Source organism: Schistocerca americana, chromosome 2 (genome assembly GCF_021461395.2).
Source record: "Schistocerca americana isolate TAMUIC-IGC-003095 chromosome 2, iqSchAmer2.1, whole genome shotgun sequence".
NCBI lineage: Eukaryota > Metazoa > Arthropoda > Insecta > Orthoptera > Acrididae > Schistocerca > Schistocerca americana.
Genome location: NC_060120.1, coordinates 945,472,336 through 945,492,303, shown reverse-complemented (window position 1 = coordinate 945,492,303; position 19,968 = coordinate 945,472,336). Strand labels below are relative to the sequence as shown.

Genomic DNA, 19,968 nt, shown 5'->3' with positions numbered 1-19,968 from the left:
TGTAGGTTGCAGTAGGTACTGGGAAATGAAGAAGCTTCCACAGGATAGAGTAGCATGAAGAGCTGCATCAAACCAGTCTCAGGACTGAAGACCACAACAACAACATCTCAGAATTTGTAATAGTTAATACATGTTAAGTAGCCAGTTTGCATTGTATTTACTGTTCCCTCTACCAATCAGTGTAACAAAAGTTTTTATTGAGAAAACTCCTGTTTTGGGCAAAAACACATCAACAGTTGCGACAATGAAGTAATAAAGGAAATTCGAAAACATTTTATCTGAAACAGGTTGTTGTTTACTCATTTCGTACACCAGTTTTAAATCTGTGTGAATTTACTTTACAACCATTCATTTCTCTTGGCAGTTTGCTAAAGCTTGGGATACAAAAATACAGTACATGTTCTAAATTATGAAGGAAAAGATTTAACATCTGTATTATTTGTCGTGTCCATATATTGTTAAGAGACAGCCAGACTTCTGGCAGGTTGGTTCGCTAATGTCGCCCCAACTGTCAGCCCATAACAACTTACACAAAATGAGTCTAGCGACTATTTAAGTTAGACTGTGGCTCACCAATGAATTGTTAGTGTCGGGCATATTACACGGGAGATAGGCAGTGCTGCCGACAACCACCGTCACCACGGAAGACGACCGTTCTGCGCTCTGCTCGCCAGAAGAGCCGTCTGAACCTGGAAAGGAAATGCCCCAACGTAATGACGCTTTTGGTTATTATAACGAAATCACGGTTTGAGTGTCCTATGCTCTACACCAGGAAATAAAAATGGCTCTGAGCACTATTCGACTTAACTTCTGATGTCATCAGTCCCCTAGAACTTAGAACTAATTAAACCTAACTAACCTAAGGACAGCACACACTTCCATGCCCGAGGCAGGATTCGAACCTGCGACCTTAGCGGTCGCTGGGCTCCAGACTGTAGCGCCTAGAACGGCGCGGCCACTCTGGCCGGCACCAGGAAACACCTCCGGGGTGGCAGGAAAAGATAACAACATAGTCCTGCCGGATAGCTAACAAGCAGACAAATGTGACCACAGAGTTTTACTCATTTCTTTAAATGCAGAAGCGTGACAAGAGAAATAATATAAATATTATGCAATGATGGTGATTTATATAACATTTTTCAATAATTTTCATGCGTTTATTCATGGAGTATTCTTATTTTCTGGTGTGAATAGTGTATCCTTGGGCGAATTATGTAATTGTGTTACATAATCAATATCCACTTCAGGAATATATCCATGATTAGAATCATTCTTCACTTTCTTTCTATTTCTCATGTTGTTGTTGTTGTGGTCTTCAGTCCTGAGAATGGTTTGATGCAGCTCTCCATGCTACTCTATCCTGTGCAAGCTTCTTCATCTCCCAGTACCTACTGCAACCTACATCCTTCTGAATCTGTTTAGTGTATTCATCTCTTGGTCTCCCTCTACGATTTTTACCCTCCACGCTGCCCTCCAATACTAAATTGGTGATCCCTTGATGCCTCAGAACATGTCCTACCAATCGATCCCTTCTTCTACTCAAGTTGTGCCACAAACTTCTCTTCTCCCCAGTCCTATTCAATACCTCCTCATTAGTTACGTGATCTACCCACCTTATCTTCAGCATTATTCTGTAGCACCACATTTCGAAAGCTTCTATTCTCTTCTTGTCCAAACTAGTTATCGTCCATGTTTCACTTCCATACATGGCTACACTCCACACAAATACATTCAGAAACGACTTCCTGACACTTAAATCTACACTCGATGTTAACAAATTTCTCTTCTTCACAAACGATTTCCCTGCCATTGCCAGTCTACATTTTATATCATCTCTACTTCGACCATTATCAGTTATTTTACTCCCTAAATAGCAAAACTCCTTTACTACTTTAAGTGTCTCATTTCCTAATCTAATTCCCTCAGCATCACCCGATTTAATTTGAGTACATTCCATTACCCTCGTTTTGCTTTTGTTGATGTTCATCTTATATCCTCCTTTCAAGACACTGTCCATTCCGTTCAACTGCTCTTCCAAGTCCTTTGCTGTCTCTGACAGAATTACAATGTCATCGGCGAACCTCAAAGTTTTTATTTCTTCTCCATGAATTTTAATACCTACTCCGAATTTTTCTTTTGTTTCCTTTACTGCTTGCTCAATATACAGATTGAATAACATCGGGGAGAGGCTACAGCCCTGTCTCACTCCTTTCCCAACCATTGCTTCCCTTTCATGCCCCTCGACTCTTATAACTGCCATCTGATTTCTGTACAAATTGTAAATAGCCTTTCGCTCCCTGTATTTTATACCTGCCATCTTCAGAATTTGAAAGAGAGTATTCCAGTTAACATTGTCAAAAGCTTTCTCTAAGTCTACAAATGCTAGATACGCAGGTTTGCCTTTTCTTAATCTTTCTTCTAAGATAAGTCGTAAGGTTAGTATTGCCTCACGTGTTCCAACATTTCTACGGAATCCAAACTGATCTTCCCCGAGGTCCGCTTCTACCAGTTTTTCCATTCGTCTGTAAAGAATTCTCGTTAGTATTTTGCAGCTGTGACTTATTAAACTGATAGTTCGGTAATTTTCACATCTGTCAACACCTGCTTTCTTTGGGATTGGAATTATTATATTCTTCTTGAAGTCTGAGGGTATTTCGCCTGTCTCATACATCTTGCTCACCAGATGGTAGAGTTCTGTCATGACTGGCTCTCCTCCCAAGGCCATCAGTAGTTCTAATGGAATGTTGTCTACTCCCAGGGCCTTGTTTCGACTCAGGTCTTTCAGTGCTCTGTCAAACTCTTCACGCAGTATCTTATCTCCCATTTCGCCTTCATCTACATCCTCTTCCATTTCCATAATATTGTCCTCAAGCACATCGTCTTTGTATAAACCCTCTATATACTCCTTCCACCTTTCTGCTTTCCCTTCTTTGCTTAGAACTGGGTTGCCATCTGAGCTCTTGATATTCATACAAGTGGTTCTCTTCTCTCCAAAGGTCTCTTTAATTTTCCTGTAGGCAGTATCTATCTTACCCCTAGTGAGACAAGCCTTACATTTGTCCTCTAGCCATCCCTGCTTAGCCATTTTGCATTTCCTGTCGATCTCATTTTTGAGACGTTTGTATTCATTTTTGCCTGCTTCATTTACTGCATTTTTATATTTTCTCCTTTCATCAATTAAATTCAATATTTCTTCTGTTACCCAAGGATTTCTATTAGCCCTCGCCTTTTTACCTACTTGATCGTCTGCTGCCTTCACTACTTCATCTCTCAGAGCTACCCCTTCTTCTTCTACTGTATTTCTTTCCCCCATTCCTGTCAATTGTTCCCTTATGCTCTCCCTGAAACTCTCTACAACCTCTGGTTCTTTCAGTTTATCCAGGTCCCATCTCCTTAGATTCCCACCTTTTTGCAGTTTGTTCAGTTTCAATCTGCAGTTCATAACCAATAGATTGTGGTTAGAATCCATATCTGCCCCTGGAAATGTCTTACAATTTAAAACCTGTTTCCTAAATCTCTGTCTTACCATTATATAATCTATCTGATACCTTTTAGTATCTCCAGGATTCTTCCAGGTATACAACCTTCTTTTATGATTCTTGAACCACGTGTTAGCTATGATTAAGTTATGCTCTGTGCGAAATTCTAGAAGGCGGCTTCCTCTTTCATTTCTTCCCCCCAACCCATATTCACCTACTATGTTTCCTTCTCTCCCTTTTCCTACTGACGAATTCCAGTCACCCATGACTATTAAATTTTCGTCCCCCTTCACTACCTGAATAATTTCTTTTATCTCGTCATACATTTCATCTATTTCTTCATCATCTGCAGAGATAGTTGGCATATAAACTTGTACTACTGTAGTAGGCATGGGCTTTGTGTCTATCTTGGCCACAATAATGCGTTCACTATGCTGTTTGTAGTAGCTAACCCGCACTCCTATTTTTTTATTCATTATTAAACCTACTCCTGCATTACCCCTATTTGATTTTGTATTTATAACCCTGTAATCACCTGACCAAAAGTCTTGTTCCTCCTGCCACCGAACTTCACTAACTCCCACAATATCTAACTTTAACTTATCCATTTCCCTTTTTAAATTTTCTAACCTACCTGCCCGATTTAGGGATCTGACATTCCACGCTCCGATCCGTAGAACGCCAGTTTTCTTTCTCCTAATAACGACGTGCTCTTTAGTAGTCCCCGCCCGGATATCCGAATGGGGGACTATTTTACCTCCGGAATATTTTACCCAAGAGAACGCCATCATCTTTTAATCATACAGTAAAGCTGCAGCTCTATTTCTCATGAGGTACTAAATTCAAATTCTGTATAATACACCTATATAAAAGCATCAAATGCATGTAGATTATTGACATCAACATGGATTGATAATTTGCTTCTTTTCTTGAGTATTAATTTTTTTTTATATATGCCAACTGAATAATAATTAATCATATATCTGTTGCTTGTGAACTTATCTTTCCCAGCACCATGATAATCCTTCTCTCATACATTCCTCAAGAATTAAAAATCAAACTGTAACTATGTAAAGATTTCAATAGCTGTTTGGTTTTTTCTTTATTGCATCCCATCACAATCTTGGTGCAGTATATCATATTTTCAAATCATTGTGGTTTATAGGTGTTTCTCCAATTTTTTCAAACATATTAGCTAATAGCAAACCATCAGTTATAAACATAAATTTTAAGTTCTCCAAAATTCTTTGTATGAAAATTTCTCATATACTTTTAGCAGGTTTCAATTCTTACCAGTTATATCATATTCATTCAGCTCAATGAAAAATTCACTGCAAGAATTATACTCCCATTTCTGAATATTGTGAAACGCCAGCTGCAAAAATTTTTTGGTGACAAGGAAAATTTGTGCTAGACTGGAACAGGATTTCCCACTTTACATGAGCAGTTACCTTAGCTGCTTCACATATCCGAGCACTCTTCCTGGACAGACACGAACTTCCACATGTCACCGTTTTGTCTACATGCTTCAATCACACAGATACTGTGAATCCCATACAGGGAAAGATCTGTAATTAAAGTCTTGGCCTTACTTTGAGACATGAAATACTATATTGCAACGGCTGTGTTGGACTTGATGAACTCTGCAATGTCCTTCAGTCAAGCATGCATGTGTGTGTGAGTATAGGAAAACGGTGACATACAGATGTCCGGGTCTCTCTGGGGAGCATGTTCAGATAGCTGAAGCAGTTAAGGCGACCACTATTGTAAAGCCGAAAATGCAAGGTCGAGTTCTGATCCGGAACAAATGTTCATTGTCACCAGTAAATTATGCAACAACAGTCCGTCATATTCGCAAATGCACATATAAATCTTGTATTTAACAAAGATGACGATCGCAGCAGAACCCATACCTCCAAACATGCGTGCATGTATGTAGGACATTGCAGTGTAAATTGAAAGAAGTAAGGCACTGCAGTATAATATTTCATAGGTAAAAATGAGGCCACGACTCTAAATCATTTGTCTCATTCTCCATGGATTTCAGAGCAGCTTTGACGGTATAGGACGCAGACAAAATGGTGACACAAAATGTTTTTGTCTGTTCGGGGAGCGTGCTTATATAGTTGAAGTGGTTAAGACAAGCACTACTGTAAAGAAGGATATCCGGGTTTGATTGTGGTCTGGCACAAATTTTCGTTGTCAACAATAAATTTCGCAGCTGGAGTTCACTGTATTCGCAAATGAAAATACAATTTTTGTATTTCATCCAACTGACGACTGCAGCAGTGCCTGTTCTCTCTGACATGCATTCATGCATGTAAGAAACACATTGCAGAGTACATCGAACCAACATGACCACTGCAATATAGTATTTCGATCCTAATAAGAAGGCCATATCTTTAATTATATGTATCTCCCTGTATGGGATTCACAGCACCAGTGCAAGTATAGGATGTAAACAAATCAGTGTCATATAGAAGTCTAGGTCTGTCCTGGGAGTGTGCTCAGACAGCTGAAGCAGTTAAGGTGACCGCTCGTATAAAGTGGGAAATCCACTTTCAAGTCCAGGTCTACCACAAATCTTCATTGTCACCAATAATTTGTGCAGCTGGAGTTTCAAAATATTCGCAAATACGTATATAAGTCTTGTGTTTCATGTGGCTGATCATCACAGCAATGCATGCATATCTGAAGCACAGTGCAGAGTACCTCAAACCAACACAGGCACTGCAATATAGTAGTCTTTAATGGCAGAGATTCGTCACATGCTTGCATTTCTGCAGTTAAACCAAGGTATTCTTATATACTGGAAAATATGTTCTAATATTTTTCATTAGTTCTTCTGATGAATTTGACAGTTATTTGCCTAAAGATGAAGATATAAATGTTAAAGTGAGTATAAAACGTATCGTTTTATGGCATCAGCCTGTTTTTGATAAATTTATGTGTTTCACTTCAGTATTTGGTTTTTTTTTCACATCCAACTTTTCTCTTGCAAAATTTTGTGCACGACAACCAGATTGATTCCGAAAATGTAATGGAAGGATTCTTCAGTTTCGGATTCTAGTTATATCAGGGTGATGGCATTAAGTCTCCAATTAAATGAACATAATGATATATTCTTTTTGTATAAATTGTAGCAGAGGGAAAAAGTTCTTTGACTTTTTGTACCTGTGTTTTTCCATGGAAGTTAAAGGTTTGATGCTAACATCTGTGAAGACAGCCATCCAGTTTCTTTCTTAATTTTTTTAAAAAATATTCATGTGCATTTTCTACTTTATACATAACATTTTCTCTATAATGAGCATTATGCACAAACTTGGCTGTTTAATATTAACTGAGTAAGATTCATTTGGTTTAATATATATCTAATACCATTATTTTATCATTGGTGACTCAGCCTGCATGATTCCTCACTGGAAATAACAGTAATTTTACATACCGGACTGTCTTAATAGATTATATCTGTTAACTGGCAGTTGCTCTGTCCATTTATTGAATCACCAAATTTGATTATTATTTAAACATTGACGGAACAATTGCTATGAATCACAGAAATGTGTCAATAAGAGCATGGACTTTTAAAAATACAAATTTGTAACTTGGAACCTAGTGGATCAAGCACTATTCAAGTCATAAATTTCATTCATACTCAGAAAACTATTCAAACTAGAAATTAATGAGAAATATTGAGACAGAGATACAACATTTTGTAAAAAAAATCATGGTATTCCTGACAGTGAGAAAAACCAGATAAATTTGTTGGTAAATGTAATGATGAAATGTTGAATTAGTGAAAGAGGAAAACCAGTATTCATTGAACGCAATGATTTGGAAACATGAATCATGTAAATTGTATATACGATACTGCATTTAGGAAATGTTAACACTGACCATCTGTAGTGGAAGTACAAAATAATCCTTGATATCCATTATAATGATTCGTTCAGAATAATGTGCTTGTGAAAGATGTCTCTGTATTCTTAGGTGAATGGCTAGAGAAAATTTGACAGTTCTGTATTACTTCTTTAAGAAAATGTATGTGTAACTGCAAAATACTCTTTTAAATTTTTTTTGCAAAAAGTGACTATTGTAGCACAACAATTAAGGAATGACAAAATTTTTCATCCATGCATTGCATCCATTTGGACCACTATTAATGTCTCTCTGGAAATTTTATTTTCTGAAGGGTTATCATTCTAGATTTTAAGAAATAATAATTTGTGAAGACAATGACTTCTATTACAAAAATAAAAGAAGGGTACAACTGCGATATTTTTTAATGTGTGGCACTGAAAAAAAAGAGATTAATTGTATGTCAAACATTGCAGCCAGACTCTTTCTCAATAACTGAAATTCGCTAAGAACTCAATATATTTCAAATTATTTTATAAGATTAATAACGTTTCTTAATTATTTTAGGCACTGTCTGCAATTAAAATATCAAGTAAAATCATTATTTGATGTAACCATTCATATTGAACAGTATAGTTTCATTGAATACAAAATAAAATCCTTTAAATACATGCTCCCCACCATTTCCCCTTCTATCAGCAATATTCAATGGCTTTTGGACATTATATCAGATGTTGTGGAAAAACAAAAGTATTTCAACTAAGCAGTTGTATAACATCTTCAGCAGCGACTTTGCGTATCAGTAAAGGTAAGGTAATATACTCATATATGCCTGCTTCTTTGTTATAAACATGTCTGTACAAATTTTAGGGTTTTATATAACATATTATTTCGAAATTTTTCCATCAAATCTTCCAGTCAATCTCCCACAATTACTTCACTGTGGCCTACGTGTCTGATAACACATGTAACTGTCGGCATCACCCTATGCTTTTCACCTTCGCTGATAAAACCGGCTACACACAGCACCCAGGTGACCTTTAAAAAAGCAGTGTCAACATCAACTGAGATTCAGTATTTCGGTTTAGTTGAGCGTGGAAACAAGCGTTGACTTCGAAAGACACCATCGGTTATAGAGGAACGAATCTGCCGAGACCACATCTAGTGGTGCCTGAAACGACACCTACGCTGGGCTGTAACAGTTTGCCAAATGCACATGCTCGTGTTTGCGGCTTACTGCGGGACTTCCCGCCCCAAGTACCGTAGGACTGTCTTCATTTCTCCAGCATGGACGATGGATATCAAAATCCCCTCCACCATTCTCAGGGCACTAAAGCCTGTCTACCGAGCTAATATACGAGGGGGAGATGGAAAATAAGTTTCCCTTGTTGACTGTGGTCAGAGTTGTGTGTGAAAGGAAAAAAACGAAAATGTCACATTAAAGATAAGACATGTGTATATTTTTCTACATAATTTCCAAGTACACTGAGACATTTGTCATACCACTTTATAAGCTTCAAAAAGCTTTCCAGGAAAAAATCAGGGCATTGCATACGGAAGAAGCGTTGAACGGCTTGTTTAACATCAGCATTGCTGCCAAAACGCCTTCCGCCGAGAGTCTTCTTCAAAGCAGGAAACAGATGGAAGTCGCTTGGTGCGAGATCCCGACTGTAAGGCGGATGGTGTAGGCGCTCCCAACCAAGAGTTGCAATATGGTTTTGCGATGCCGTCGCCGTGTGTGGTCTCGCATTCTCATCCAACAGCAGAACGCCAGATCTGAGAAGGCCAGGCCGCTTTTCCCGAATCACCTCTTTCAATTTCGACAGAGTGGCACAGTACCGCGCAGCATTGATGGTTGCACCCTCCAGAAAGTCCAGCAGCAAAACTCCATTGGCGTCCCAGAAAACGGAGACTAGCACTTTACCTGCAGACGCAGTGCTTTTGAACTTCTTACGGACAGGTGATGACGGATGTTTCCATTCCATGGATGTGTAATGGTGGACCCACGTTTCATCCCGTGTCACAATCCGAAACAGAATGTCATTGCCAGAGTCATGGTAAGGCATGAGCTGTTCCAGACTGAACGCCATGCGTTATTCCATCTGTGTCGGGGTCGTTTGGCGCGGCATCCATCGTGCTGACACCTTCCTGTATGAAAGAATGTCGTGGATGATTTTGTGAGCTCGTTCATGTCCGATTCCAAGTTCTACCGCTACTCCATCGATGGTGATACGCCGGTTCGCTTTAATCATGTCGTCCACCTTCTTGATATTTGCATCTGTAGTGGCCGTGAGCGTCCGTACAGGTCGCGGTATGTCCTGCACTTTCTGACGTCCGTCACTGAATTGCTGGCACCATCTCCGCACCATTTGCCTTGACATCACACCTGACCCATACACTTCAACAAGGCGGTCATGAATTTCTGTGCCTGATACTCCACGTGCCCATTAATAGCGGATAACAGCTCTCACTTCCGCCTGTGATCCACGACTCCAAAACGCACCTTCTCTCCATAACTCCGGGAAAAGACTGAGCGGCTGGACTCCGCTTTGCGCAGGCACTGCGACAGCGCCATCTGCTTGATCGCGGTCCACCTCTACCCAGTAGTGTATCGGTGTCTTGCACGTGCGCTGTGTCGTCTTTCGCCCATGTAACACAACTCTGCCCACAGTCGACAGGGGAAACTTATTTTCCAACTGCCCCTTGTATAAATCGTCTCGTTGCTACGACTTCCCACAGCCATGTCTAATGATACCGAAAATATCAAAGTGAAGTCTGAGAAACACATACATACTTCTACTTAAGGGTAGTGGACAAGTTCTAAAATGTACAGAATTCTACCAAACCAGTAAAAGCAAGGTACAATTCAGTACTGAAGTTTGTCTCGAAATTCCTGGTACTCGTAGCTGAAGGTAACACACAACTGTATAGCCGAAGTGGTATTTAATTTCCACGACCACACGAACATCATCCCTGAGATCCGTTCAAACAGTGGAGCATTCAAACAGCAGTCGAGAATGCATCAGACAGTGTAAATGATAATAAGAAATGTAAATTGTGATGGCACATGTGTTTTCATTGGACTCTGCAATGTGTGGAGACCATAGAAGTCTTTCTTATTTTGTTCGATGTGATGTAATGCAGAAGGCAAAAAATTGATCCTTGACTATATCACATCCAACGGCAGTACGTTTCCAAGTTGACAAAACTAAACTGTGATTCTGGCTACAATGATTGGTATTCGTGGTACACAAATCACAGAATATTGCCAAACTTGCTTAAATTACCCAAGTAAATTTTACATAGTGGCAGGTGGAAAAGATGGTTGTTGTATAGATAGTGACGATCGTGACTGAAGACTCATCGAGGTGACTGGTTGCTGTGGAAGATCATCACTGGTCGGCTATTGAGAATCAAGAGATCACAATAGTTTGCGCAATGGCAGATCTCCACACTACTGAAATTGTTTTATTTCTTATGGGAAAAAGAAAGGATAGAATTCAACGTATGGTGACAGAATACCGTAATATTAAGACTGATGAGATTGTAGTGATTATAAACATGTTACAGTAACAGGTGCATAAGATACTAAACCTCGTTCTGCATATGAGAAACTTGGGACCACACATGATGTGTGTCGGATTTGTTGACTCCAAGCAACAAATTTTCGAAGAGGGACGTTTCAGAAATTTATAAGGGTAGAACACAGCAACATCTGAAGCATTTACTGAGTGGCTAGGTGGCATGTATATCCGTAACTACAACCTACACACAAAACTGGGCGCGAAATGTTGGCAGCAGGTTCAGCTCTCACTTCGCCGTTCTCCGAGTAAATGGGCGGTGGGGTGGGGAAGGGTGGGGGGAAGTAGTGTAAGGTGAGTGTAGTGAGAATGCTTACTACTGCAGATAGACCGTTTTTAATGTAAGATGTTTTCCGTGCAGGAGGAAACGGTAGAGAGCATCTGAATCGGCAATTTAGATTGCGTTTTCCTACTTCGATGTGTCCGCATCGTGACACTGCGCGTGATTTACTTCACAAATTCCACATAAAAGGTTCAGTTCATGATGTACCACGAACTGGTAGGTCCACAATTTTAACAGAACGGAAGCTTGACGACATTTCGGACATCATGTTGTGGAGTCCAACAAAATCAGTAAGGAGATTAACGCAAGCGGCTAAATTCACTCGTACCACAGCACATAAGGCTGTAACCAAAGAACTGGGGATGTATCCACATAAAATTACTGCTGTGCAGCAATTAAATTGTATGAAGCATGCGAAACGAATAGCGTATTGTGAATTGTTTCAGCGATTTGTTAACCGACATGGAGTTGGTGTTTCAGATCGAACGTTTTCCACTGATGAGTCTTGGTTACACCTAGCTGGCTACATTAATCCTCAAAATTCACGAATTTTGTCATCATAAAATTCACGTGTTGTATGCAGAGAAAATCGGAATTTGTGTTGCCATAACGCGAGTGCGAATTACAGGGCCGACATTTTTCGATACTACCGTCATTTCCGACATCTATTATTCCTATACCATTCATCCATTTATTGTTCTGCTGAATGAAAATAAGATCAAACAATCATTTATCCAATAAGACAACGCTACTGCTCATATTGCACACCAGTGTGGAAAGAAAGTAATTACGAAAGGCCTCTGGCACCGGCGCTCACCTGATCTGTCTCCGCCCGACTATCCCGTTTGGGATGCTGTCAAAACATTTGTGTAACAAAATAATCCAAAGAAAATAGATGAACTGAAGATAGCGGTAATTGATTGTCTGCATTCGATTACACGTGAAACATTGGTAAAGCTGTTCGCAAACAAATGTGAACGTGTTGAATTATGCCTTCAAGAAAGAGGAAAACATTTCCAGCACCTACTGTAATACTGGTGATTAGAGTGTATTTAATTGTAATTAATCTAATATAATTAAGGTCATTGTTACGATTGTAATAATGTTGAATCCAATCCACCAACGTAAATGCAACCACTAACAGTGAATCTCGGACTCTAGGCCATACAGCGACATGAATGCGCTGCCAACTTTACGAGTCCCGCACGCCGAGACACGTGGAACTCGCCGTTGAGGTAAAACTTTGCGGATGCACTGTAAAATCGTAACAGAATGGTGATGAAAGTGAAGTTGCACGGGGAAATACAAAAACCCTTTGGTCGACGGGAAAATTGGTGGTATTTGTTTTTTAGAGACACGCAGGGTGTCATTGTTGTTGATAGTGATTAAATGGACAAAAATGGAGTTCTTAGTACGACACTTAATTCATCCGCTTCCATAGAGACTTGGAATGGACGTGACCAAGATCGGTGAAGAAAATGTGTCCTTACACCAGGAAGACGCTTCTGTTCACACAACATCCGAAGGACAGCAGATTTCAAAAAGATCAGGAGCGAACTACGCCAATCCAAACTTCCGACCACCTAAGGATAAAAAGGAAATCGGTATAAGACATTATGGAGATGAATGTTCTAAATCAGCTGCAATAAGATAATATGTTTTTTTAATGACAGGCCAGTTTCGAGTTAGTGCCATTATCAAGTCGTCCTCTAAATAACATTAGTAAGATTATTTGTATAAAAACTGTGGCTGTTTTACATTTGCGCTGGTACTTACGTCTAGTTGGAAGTGACGACCGTATTGCACCTATAGTAAAGTCTTTCTGTCATGTCTCGGTAAGTATAACAGTTCTTGCAGTGATCGAAACGTAAAAATACGTATTTGTCAGATGTTCTGACAATTCAGTTGTGACATTTCTTTACTATGATGCTATATGTTTACAAAGTATATACAGCTTACCAGAGATGACGTTAACTATCGTTGTTCTTATTTTCTTTTAAAATTTATCTATGGTCCGTGTGAGTTTTGTTTACCATTTGAGTATGTCTTTTCGTGTTCTATATAATTAAAGTTTTCTTGATAGTATTTATGTTTAAAATCTGTGTGTTCAATTAGAACTTCTTGTTCGTGTTCTTTAAGTCTGGTGTTAAAATTTCGTCTGATCTGGCCAAGAGACATTGTTGCAATCGTCACTATATATACATATATGAATAGATTTAAAGAACACACTAGAAACAGTGATAGTAATCCATCAAGCTTCTGTTTACACCTGTAATATCAACACCACAAAGCGAAGAAAGATGAAACTGCGCTAGAAATGTTACACAAAGTTCCGAAAGGACTTACGATGAACGTTCTCGAAGAACTGGAAATTCATATTCATACAAGGAAACATCCACAAGACATTTTAAATGAACACACAGATTTTAAGGAAAAAACTTTGTTGACATAACAGAACAAGAAAAGACATAGTCAAATGATAAACAAAACTCACACGGATCATAGATAAAATTTAAAGGAAAATAAGAACAACGATGTTGTTGTTGTTGTTGTTGTTGTTGTCTTCAGTCCTGAGACTGGTTTGATGCTGCTCTTCATGCTACTCTATCCTGTGCAAGCTTCTTCATCTCCCAGAACTTACTGCAACCTACATCCTTCTGAATCTGCTTAGTGTATTCATCTCTTGGTCTCCCTCTACAATTTTTACCGTCCACGCTGCCCTCCAATGCTAAATTTGTGAACCCTTGATGCCTCAGAACACGTCCTACCAACAGGTCCCTTCTTCTTGTCAAGTTGTGCCACAAATTCCTCTTCTCCCCAATTCTATTCAATACCTCCTCATTAGTTATGTGATCTACCCATCTAATCTTCAGCATTCTTCTGTAGCACCACATTTCGAAAGCTTCTATTCTCTTCTTGTCCAAACCATTTATCGTCCATGTTTCACTTCCATACATGGCTACACTCCATACAAATACTTTAAGAAACGACTTCCTAACACTTAAATCTATACTCGATGTTAACAAATTTCTCTTCTTCAGAAACGCTTTCCTTGCCATTGCCAGTCTACATTTTATATCTTCTCTACTTCGACCATCATCAGTAATTTTGCTCCCCAAATATCAAAACTCCTTTACTACTTTAAGTGTCTCATTTCCTAATCTAATTCCCCCAGCATAACCCGACTCATTTCGACTACATTCCATTATCCTCGTTTTGCTTTTGTTGATGTTCATCTTATATCCTCCTTTCAACACACTGTCCATTCCGTTCAACTGCTCTTCCAAGTCCTTTGCTGTCTCTGACAGAAATACAATGTCATCGGCGAACCTCAACGTTTTTATTTCTTCTCCATGGGTTTTAATATCTACTCCGAATTTTTCTTTTGTTTCCTTTACTGCTTGCTCAATATACAGATTGAATAATATTGGGGACAGGCTACAGCCCTGCCTCACTCCCTTCCCAACCACTGCTTCCCTTTCATGCCCCACGACTCTTATGACTGCCATCTGCTTTCTGTACAAATTGTAAATAGCCTTTCGCTCCCTGTATTTTACCCCTTCCACCTTCAGAATTTGAAAGAGAGTATTCCAGTCAACATTGTCAATAGCTTTCTCTATGTCTACAAATGCTAGAAACGTAGGTTTGCCTTTCCTTAATCTTCCTTCTAAGATAAGTCGTATGGTCAGTATTGCCTCACGTGTTCCAACATTTCTGCGGAATCCAAACTGATCGTCGCCGAGATCGGCTTCTACCAGTTTTTCCATTCGTCTGTAAAGAATTCGTGTTAGTATTTTGCAGCCGTGACTTATTAAACTGATAGTTCGGTAATTTTCACATCTGTCAACACCTGCTTTCTTTGGGATTGGAATTATTATATTCTTCTTGAAGTCTGAGGGTATTTCGCCTGTCTCACACATCTTGCTCACCGGATGGTAGAGTTTTGTCGGGACTGGCTCTCCCAAGCCAGTCAGTAGTTCCAGTGGAGTGTTGTATACTCCCAGGGCCTTGTTTCGACTCAGGTCTTTCAGTGCTCTGTCAAACTCTTCACGCAGTATCGTATCTCCCATTTCATCTTCATCTACATCCTCTTCCACTTCCATAATATTGTCCTCAAGTACATCGCCCTTGTATAAACCCTCTATATACTCCTTCCACCTTTCTGCTTTCCCTTCTTTGCTTAGAACTGGGTTTCCATCTGAGCTCTTGATATTCATACAAGTGGTTCTCTTCTCTCCAAAGGTCTCTTTAATTTTCCTGTAGGCAGTATCTATCATACCCCTAGTGAGATAAGCCTCTACATCCTTACAATTGTCCTCTAGCCATCCCTGCTTAGCTATTTTGCACTTCCTGTCGATCTCATATTTGAGACGTTTGTATTCATTTTTGCCTGCTTCATTTACTGCATTTTTATATTTTCTCCTTTCATCAATTTAATTCAATATTTCTTCTGTTACCCAAGGATTTCTACGAGCCCTCGTCTTTTTACCTACTTGATCCTCTGCTGCCTTCACTACTTCATCCCTCAGAGCTACCCATTCTTCTTCTACTGTATTTCTTTCCCCCTTTCCTGTCAATTGTTCCCTTATGCTCTCCCCGAAACTCTGCACAACCTCTGGTTTAGTCAGTTTATCCAGGTCTCATCTCCTTAAATTCCCACCTTTTTGCAGTTTCTTTAGTTTTAATCTACAGTTCATAACCAATAGATTGTGGTCAGAGTCCACATCTGTCCCTGGAAATGTCTTACAATTTAAAACCTGGTTCCTAAATCTCTGTCTTACCATTATATAATCTATCTGATACCTTCTAGTATCTCCAGGATTCTTCCATGTATACAACCTTCTTGAACCAAGTGTTAGCTATGATTAAGTTATGCTCTGCGCAAAATTCTACCAGACGGCTTCCTCTTTCATTTCTCTCCCCCAATCCATATTCACCCACTATGTTTCCTTCTCTTCCTTTTCCTACTCTCGAATTCCAGTCACCCATGACTATTAAATTTTCGTCTCCCTTCACTACCTGAATAATTTCTTTTATCTCATCATACATTTCATCAATTTCTTCATCATCTGCAGAGCTAGTTGGCATATAAACTTGTACTACTGTAATAGGCATGTGTTTCGTGTCTATCTTGGCCAAAATAATGGGTTCACTGTACTGTTGGCAGTAGCTTACCTGCACTCCTATTTTTTTATTCCTTATTAAACCTACTTCTGCATTACCCCTACATGATTTTGTATTTATAACCCTGTAATCACCTGACCAAAAGTCTTGTTCCTCCTGCCACCGAACTTCACTAATTCCCACTATATCTAACTTCAACCTATCCATTTCCCTTTTTAAATTTTTTATCCTATCTGCCCGATTTAGGGATCTGACATTCCACGCTCCGATCCGTAGAACGCCAGTTTTCTTTTTCCTGATAACGACGTCCTCTTGAGTAGTCCCCACCCGGAGATCCAAATGGGGGACTATTTTACCTCCGGAATATTTTACCCAAGAGGACGCCATCGTAATTTAACCATACAGTAAAGCTGCATGCCCTCGGGAAAAATTACGGCTGTAGTTTCCCCTTGTTTTCAGACGTTCGCAGTACCAGCACAGCAAGGCGTTTTGGTTAGTGTTGCAAGGCCAGGTCAGTCAATCATCCAGACTGTTGCCCCTGCAACTACTGAAAAGGCTGCTGCCCCTCTTCAGGAACCACACGTTTTTCTGGCCTCTCAACAGATACCCCTCCGTTGTGGTTGCACTTACAGTACGACCATCTGTATCGCTGAGGCACGCAAGCCTCCCCACCAACGGCAAGGTCCATGGTTCATGGGGGTAGAAGAACAACGATAGGTAACATCATCTCTGGTAAGCTGTAGATACTTTGCAAACATGTAGCGTTAAAGTAGAGAACTGTCAGAACTGAAGTGTCAAAACAATCTGACGAAAACGTACTTTTACGTTTCGATCACTACAAGAACAATTATACTTACCGAGACTTGAGAGTAAGACTATAGATGCAGTATGGTCGTCACTTCCAACTAGACGTAAGTACGAGCGCAAATGTAAACGTAAAACAGTCACAATTTTATATATACTAAGATGGTATCTGTTCTTTCGGACATGTCCGAAAGAAGAGATACCATCTTAGTATATATATAGTTAAGACTCACCGGCCGTAGTGAGGGACAATATGTTGAGAATGTGGGTTTCGCGGGAGGCGTGCCAGAGATAAATCCCTGTAGTCGCGCTATCCTCTGTGTCCTCGGCGGCTCAGATGGATAGAGCGTCTGCCATGTAAGCAGGAGATCCCGGATTTGAGTCCCGGTCAGGGCACACATTTTCATCTGTCCCCGTTGACGTATGTCAACGCCTGTAAGCAGCTAAGGGTGTTCATTTCATTGTAATTTAGTCACAATTTTTACACAGACAATCTTACTAATGTTACTTCACAGGTCACTTGATAATGGCAATAAGCCTGAACAGGCCTGTCATGTAAAATTTTAAAAAACATGTTACCTTATTGCTGCTGATTTGAACTATTCATTTCCATCGTAGGAAGGGGGAATTTTTATAGGAAATTTGTACCTAAATTTGCCCAGCTGGTCGCCCCCTTGAATCAGTTACGTAATAAATTGCGAGCGTTTCACTGGACTGAAAGCCGACAGGCAGCCTCTGACGCGTTGAAATCCGTCGTAAATGACGTTCCTTTCCAGGCCATGTCAGCTTTCTGTCACGCATTCATAGTCCAGACCCATGCCTCTAATTCAGGCGTCGTGGCAGTTTTGCTGCAAGAACAAGGCGGTGAAAAACGGCCTGTGTCGTATGCCTCCAGATCTATGTCTCCTGCCGCGGTAAAATATTCGGTCTATGAATTAGAGGCATTAGCAGTCCCTTTTGTGCTAAAAAATTTCAAATTGTGTCTTGAGAATCGGGAGTTTTTCCCTTAAAAACGATAATCAGGCTTTTAGCTAGGTCCTTGCTCGACCACATCAAACAGGTCACATTGACGTTGCGACATCCGTATTTCAGCATTCCATTTCTTCGTCAAACATGCAAGAGGCTCCTACAGTCCGGTAGCCGGTGCTCTAAGCCGTATGTTCGCAGAGGTAACATCGAACAGATCGAGGGCAGGGCTTGGGTTTGCACCGTATTAGCAGACGAGAAAAAGCCCTAGTCTTCAGGAGACGAAATAGAGAGTAGTCGTTGGGCAGGAAGGCCTGCTTCCGAGCTGCAAAAAAGGTTATTGTGTTATCTTACTCGTGGTGTTAACAGGTTGAAAATCTGTCTCTGTGTTTACAGGAGTCCCTGTGTCGCGACGTCACGAAGGGGTGGGGGGGGGGGGGGGGGGGGGTGGCGGGGGGGGGACATACAAGAATACAAGACAATTCAGAAACTTGAGGAAGATATGACTTGCCCATGCCTTGTTGCCTTGCCAAGCGAAATTGCAGCACACGCAACGGTTTTATTCACTCCACATTCATTTAGAGTCAAATTTGATGATGAAATGGTTAACCAGTTAAAGGAAAGAGCAGTAAGCCCCAGCTATAATGACTTGAGGAGAATGAATATTGCACATTATGTGCATCGGACCAAATTCAGGATACAGTCAGACTAAGCCTTAGTAGCAAAAGTGCAAAATAATTCTCTATATCCCCCTAAAATTAACTTACGTTGATGGAGTAAAGTCATGTAGCGTTATACAGGATCAATACATGCTTTCAACATGATTTTTATTCCAGTATATACAGATTTGCGCAAAGTTATCCATTAATGCAGGGTTTGTTTGTTCTCTTAGTTGATTAAGTACATAAATGCTTACAGTCATGCATTATTCCTCCAAGAAAAAGTGCTTCTATTACAATTATAAAAGAAAATATCTTGTTTAAGAGCGACTCTTTGAAAGTGTGACACTCAAAGAAATGAGACCGGTTGTAAGTCAAAAGTAGCAGCCAGACTGTTTCTCTATAACTGGAGTTCTGTGAACATTGTTGCCTTCCATTGCTGCCATAAATCAACTATGCTCTGGGTTTCAAGTGATGAAGTGCTACCAACAGTATTCATAATTCAATCATTTAATATACAATATACTTCAAATTACTGTTTGGAAATTAGTAATACTTTTGTTAATTACTTTAAGCACTTTCTCTGAATTAAAATACTAAATAATATTAATTGTTGATGTAAACATTCATATTAAACTGTACAGAATCGTTTTTACAGAAACATGATTACAGGTACACAATATACCTAAGTACGTTGCATGAAAAAGCTGGGATCATGAAGAAGAGCGCCGCATTTGTTGACTAAGTGAGAAATTTTCGAATAGAGACATTTCTGAATTTCGTATGGAAAGAGCTTAGCATGATCTGAGGGATTTCATCAATGGCTACACGAAATTTGTATTCACATATGCAGGCTACTCTGTAATTAAAATAGAATGGGTATGAAGGAAGTTACACAAGAAAATATGAAAACCTTATTGTCAAAGGGAAAAATGGTGGCATTTGTTTTTAGAGACAAGCTGCTTGTGACTAAATCGACAAAAGTATAATTCTTATTACGAGACATTACTAGTCTGCGTCCACAGAGTGCTGTAACTGGCGTGAGCAAAGCTAGCAAAGAAAAAAAAATCTGTTACACTAGGAAAATGTGGCTGTTCACACAAGAGGCACAGTGATGCGAAATGCACAAGCACTAGTTCACCGTGGTCTAGTAGCCACCCTGTCTGCAATTTAGACATACGTGGTTTTAATTGTATCTTAATCATAGTAATTGC

The 19,968-nt window shown here is 39.8% G+C and overlaps 1 protein-coding gene across 1 annotated transcript in view; it reads right to left on the bottom strand.

Moving 5' to 3' along the window:
- Positions 1–19,968, bottom strand: part of LOC124596088 — a 147,553-nt gene that overhangs the window by 81,890 nt on the left and 45,695 nt on the right. Inside the window, exon 4 of the mRNA XM_047135082.1 lies at positions 574–689. Within this exon, the coding sequence (XP_046991038.1) occupies positions 574–689 (116 nt within the window). The remainder of the gene's footprint in view (positions 1–573; positions 690–19,968) is intronic.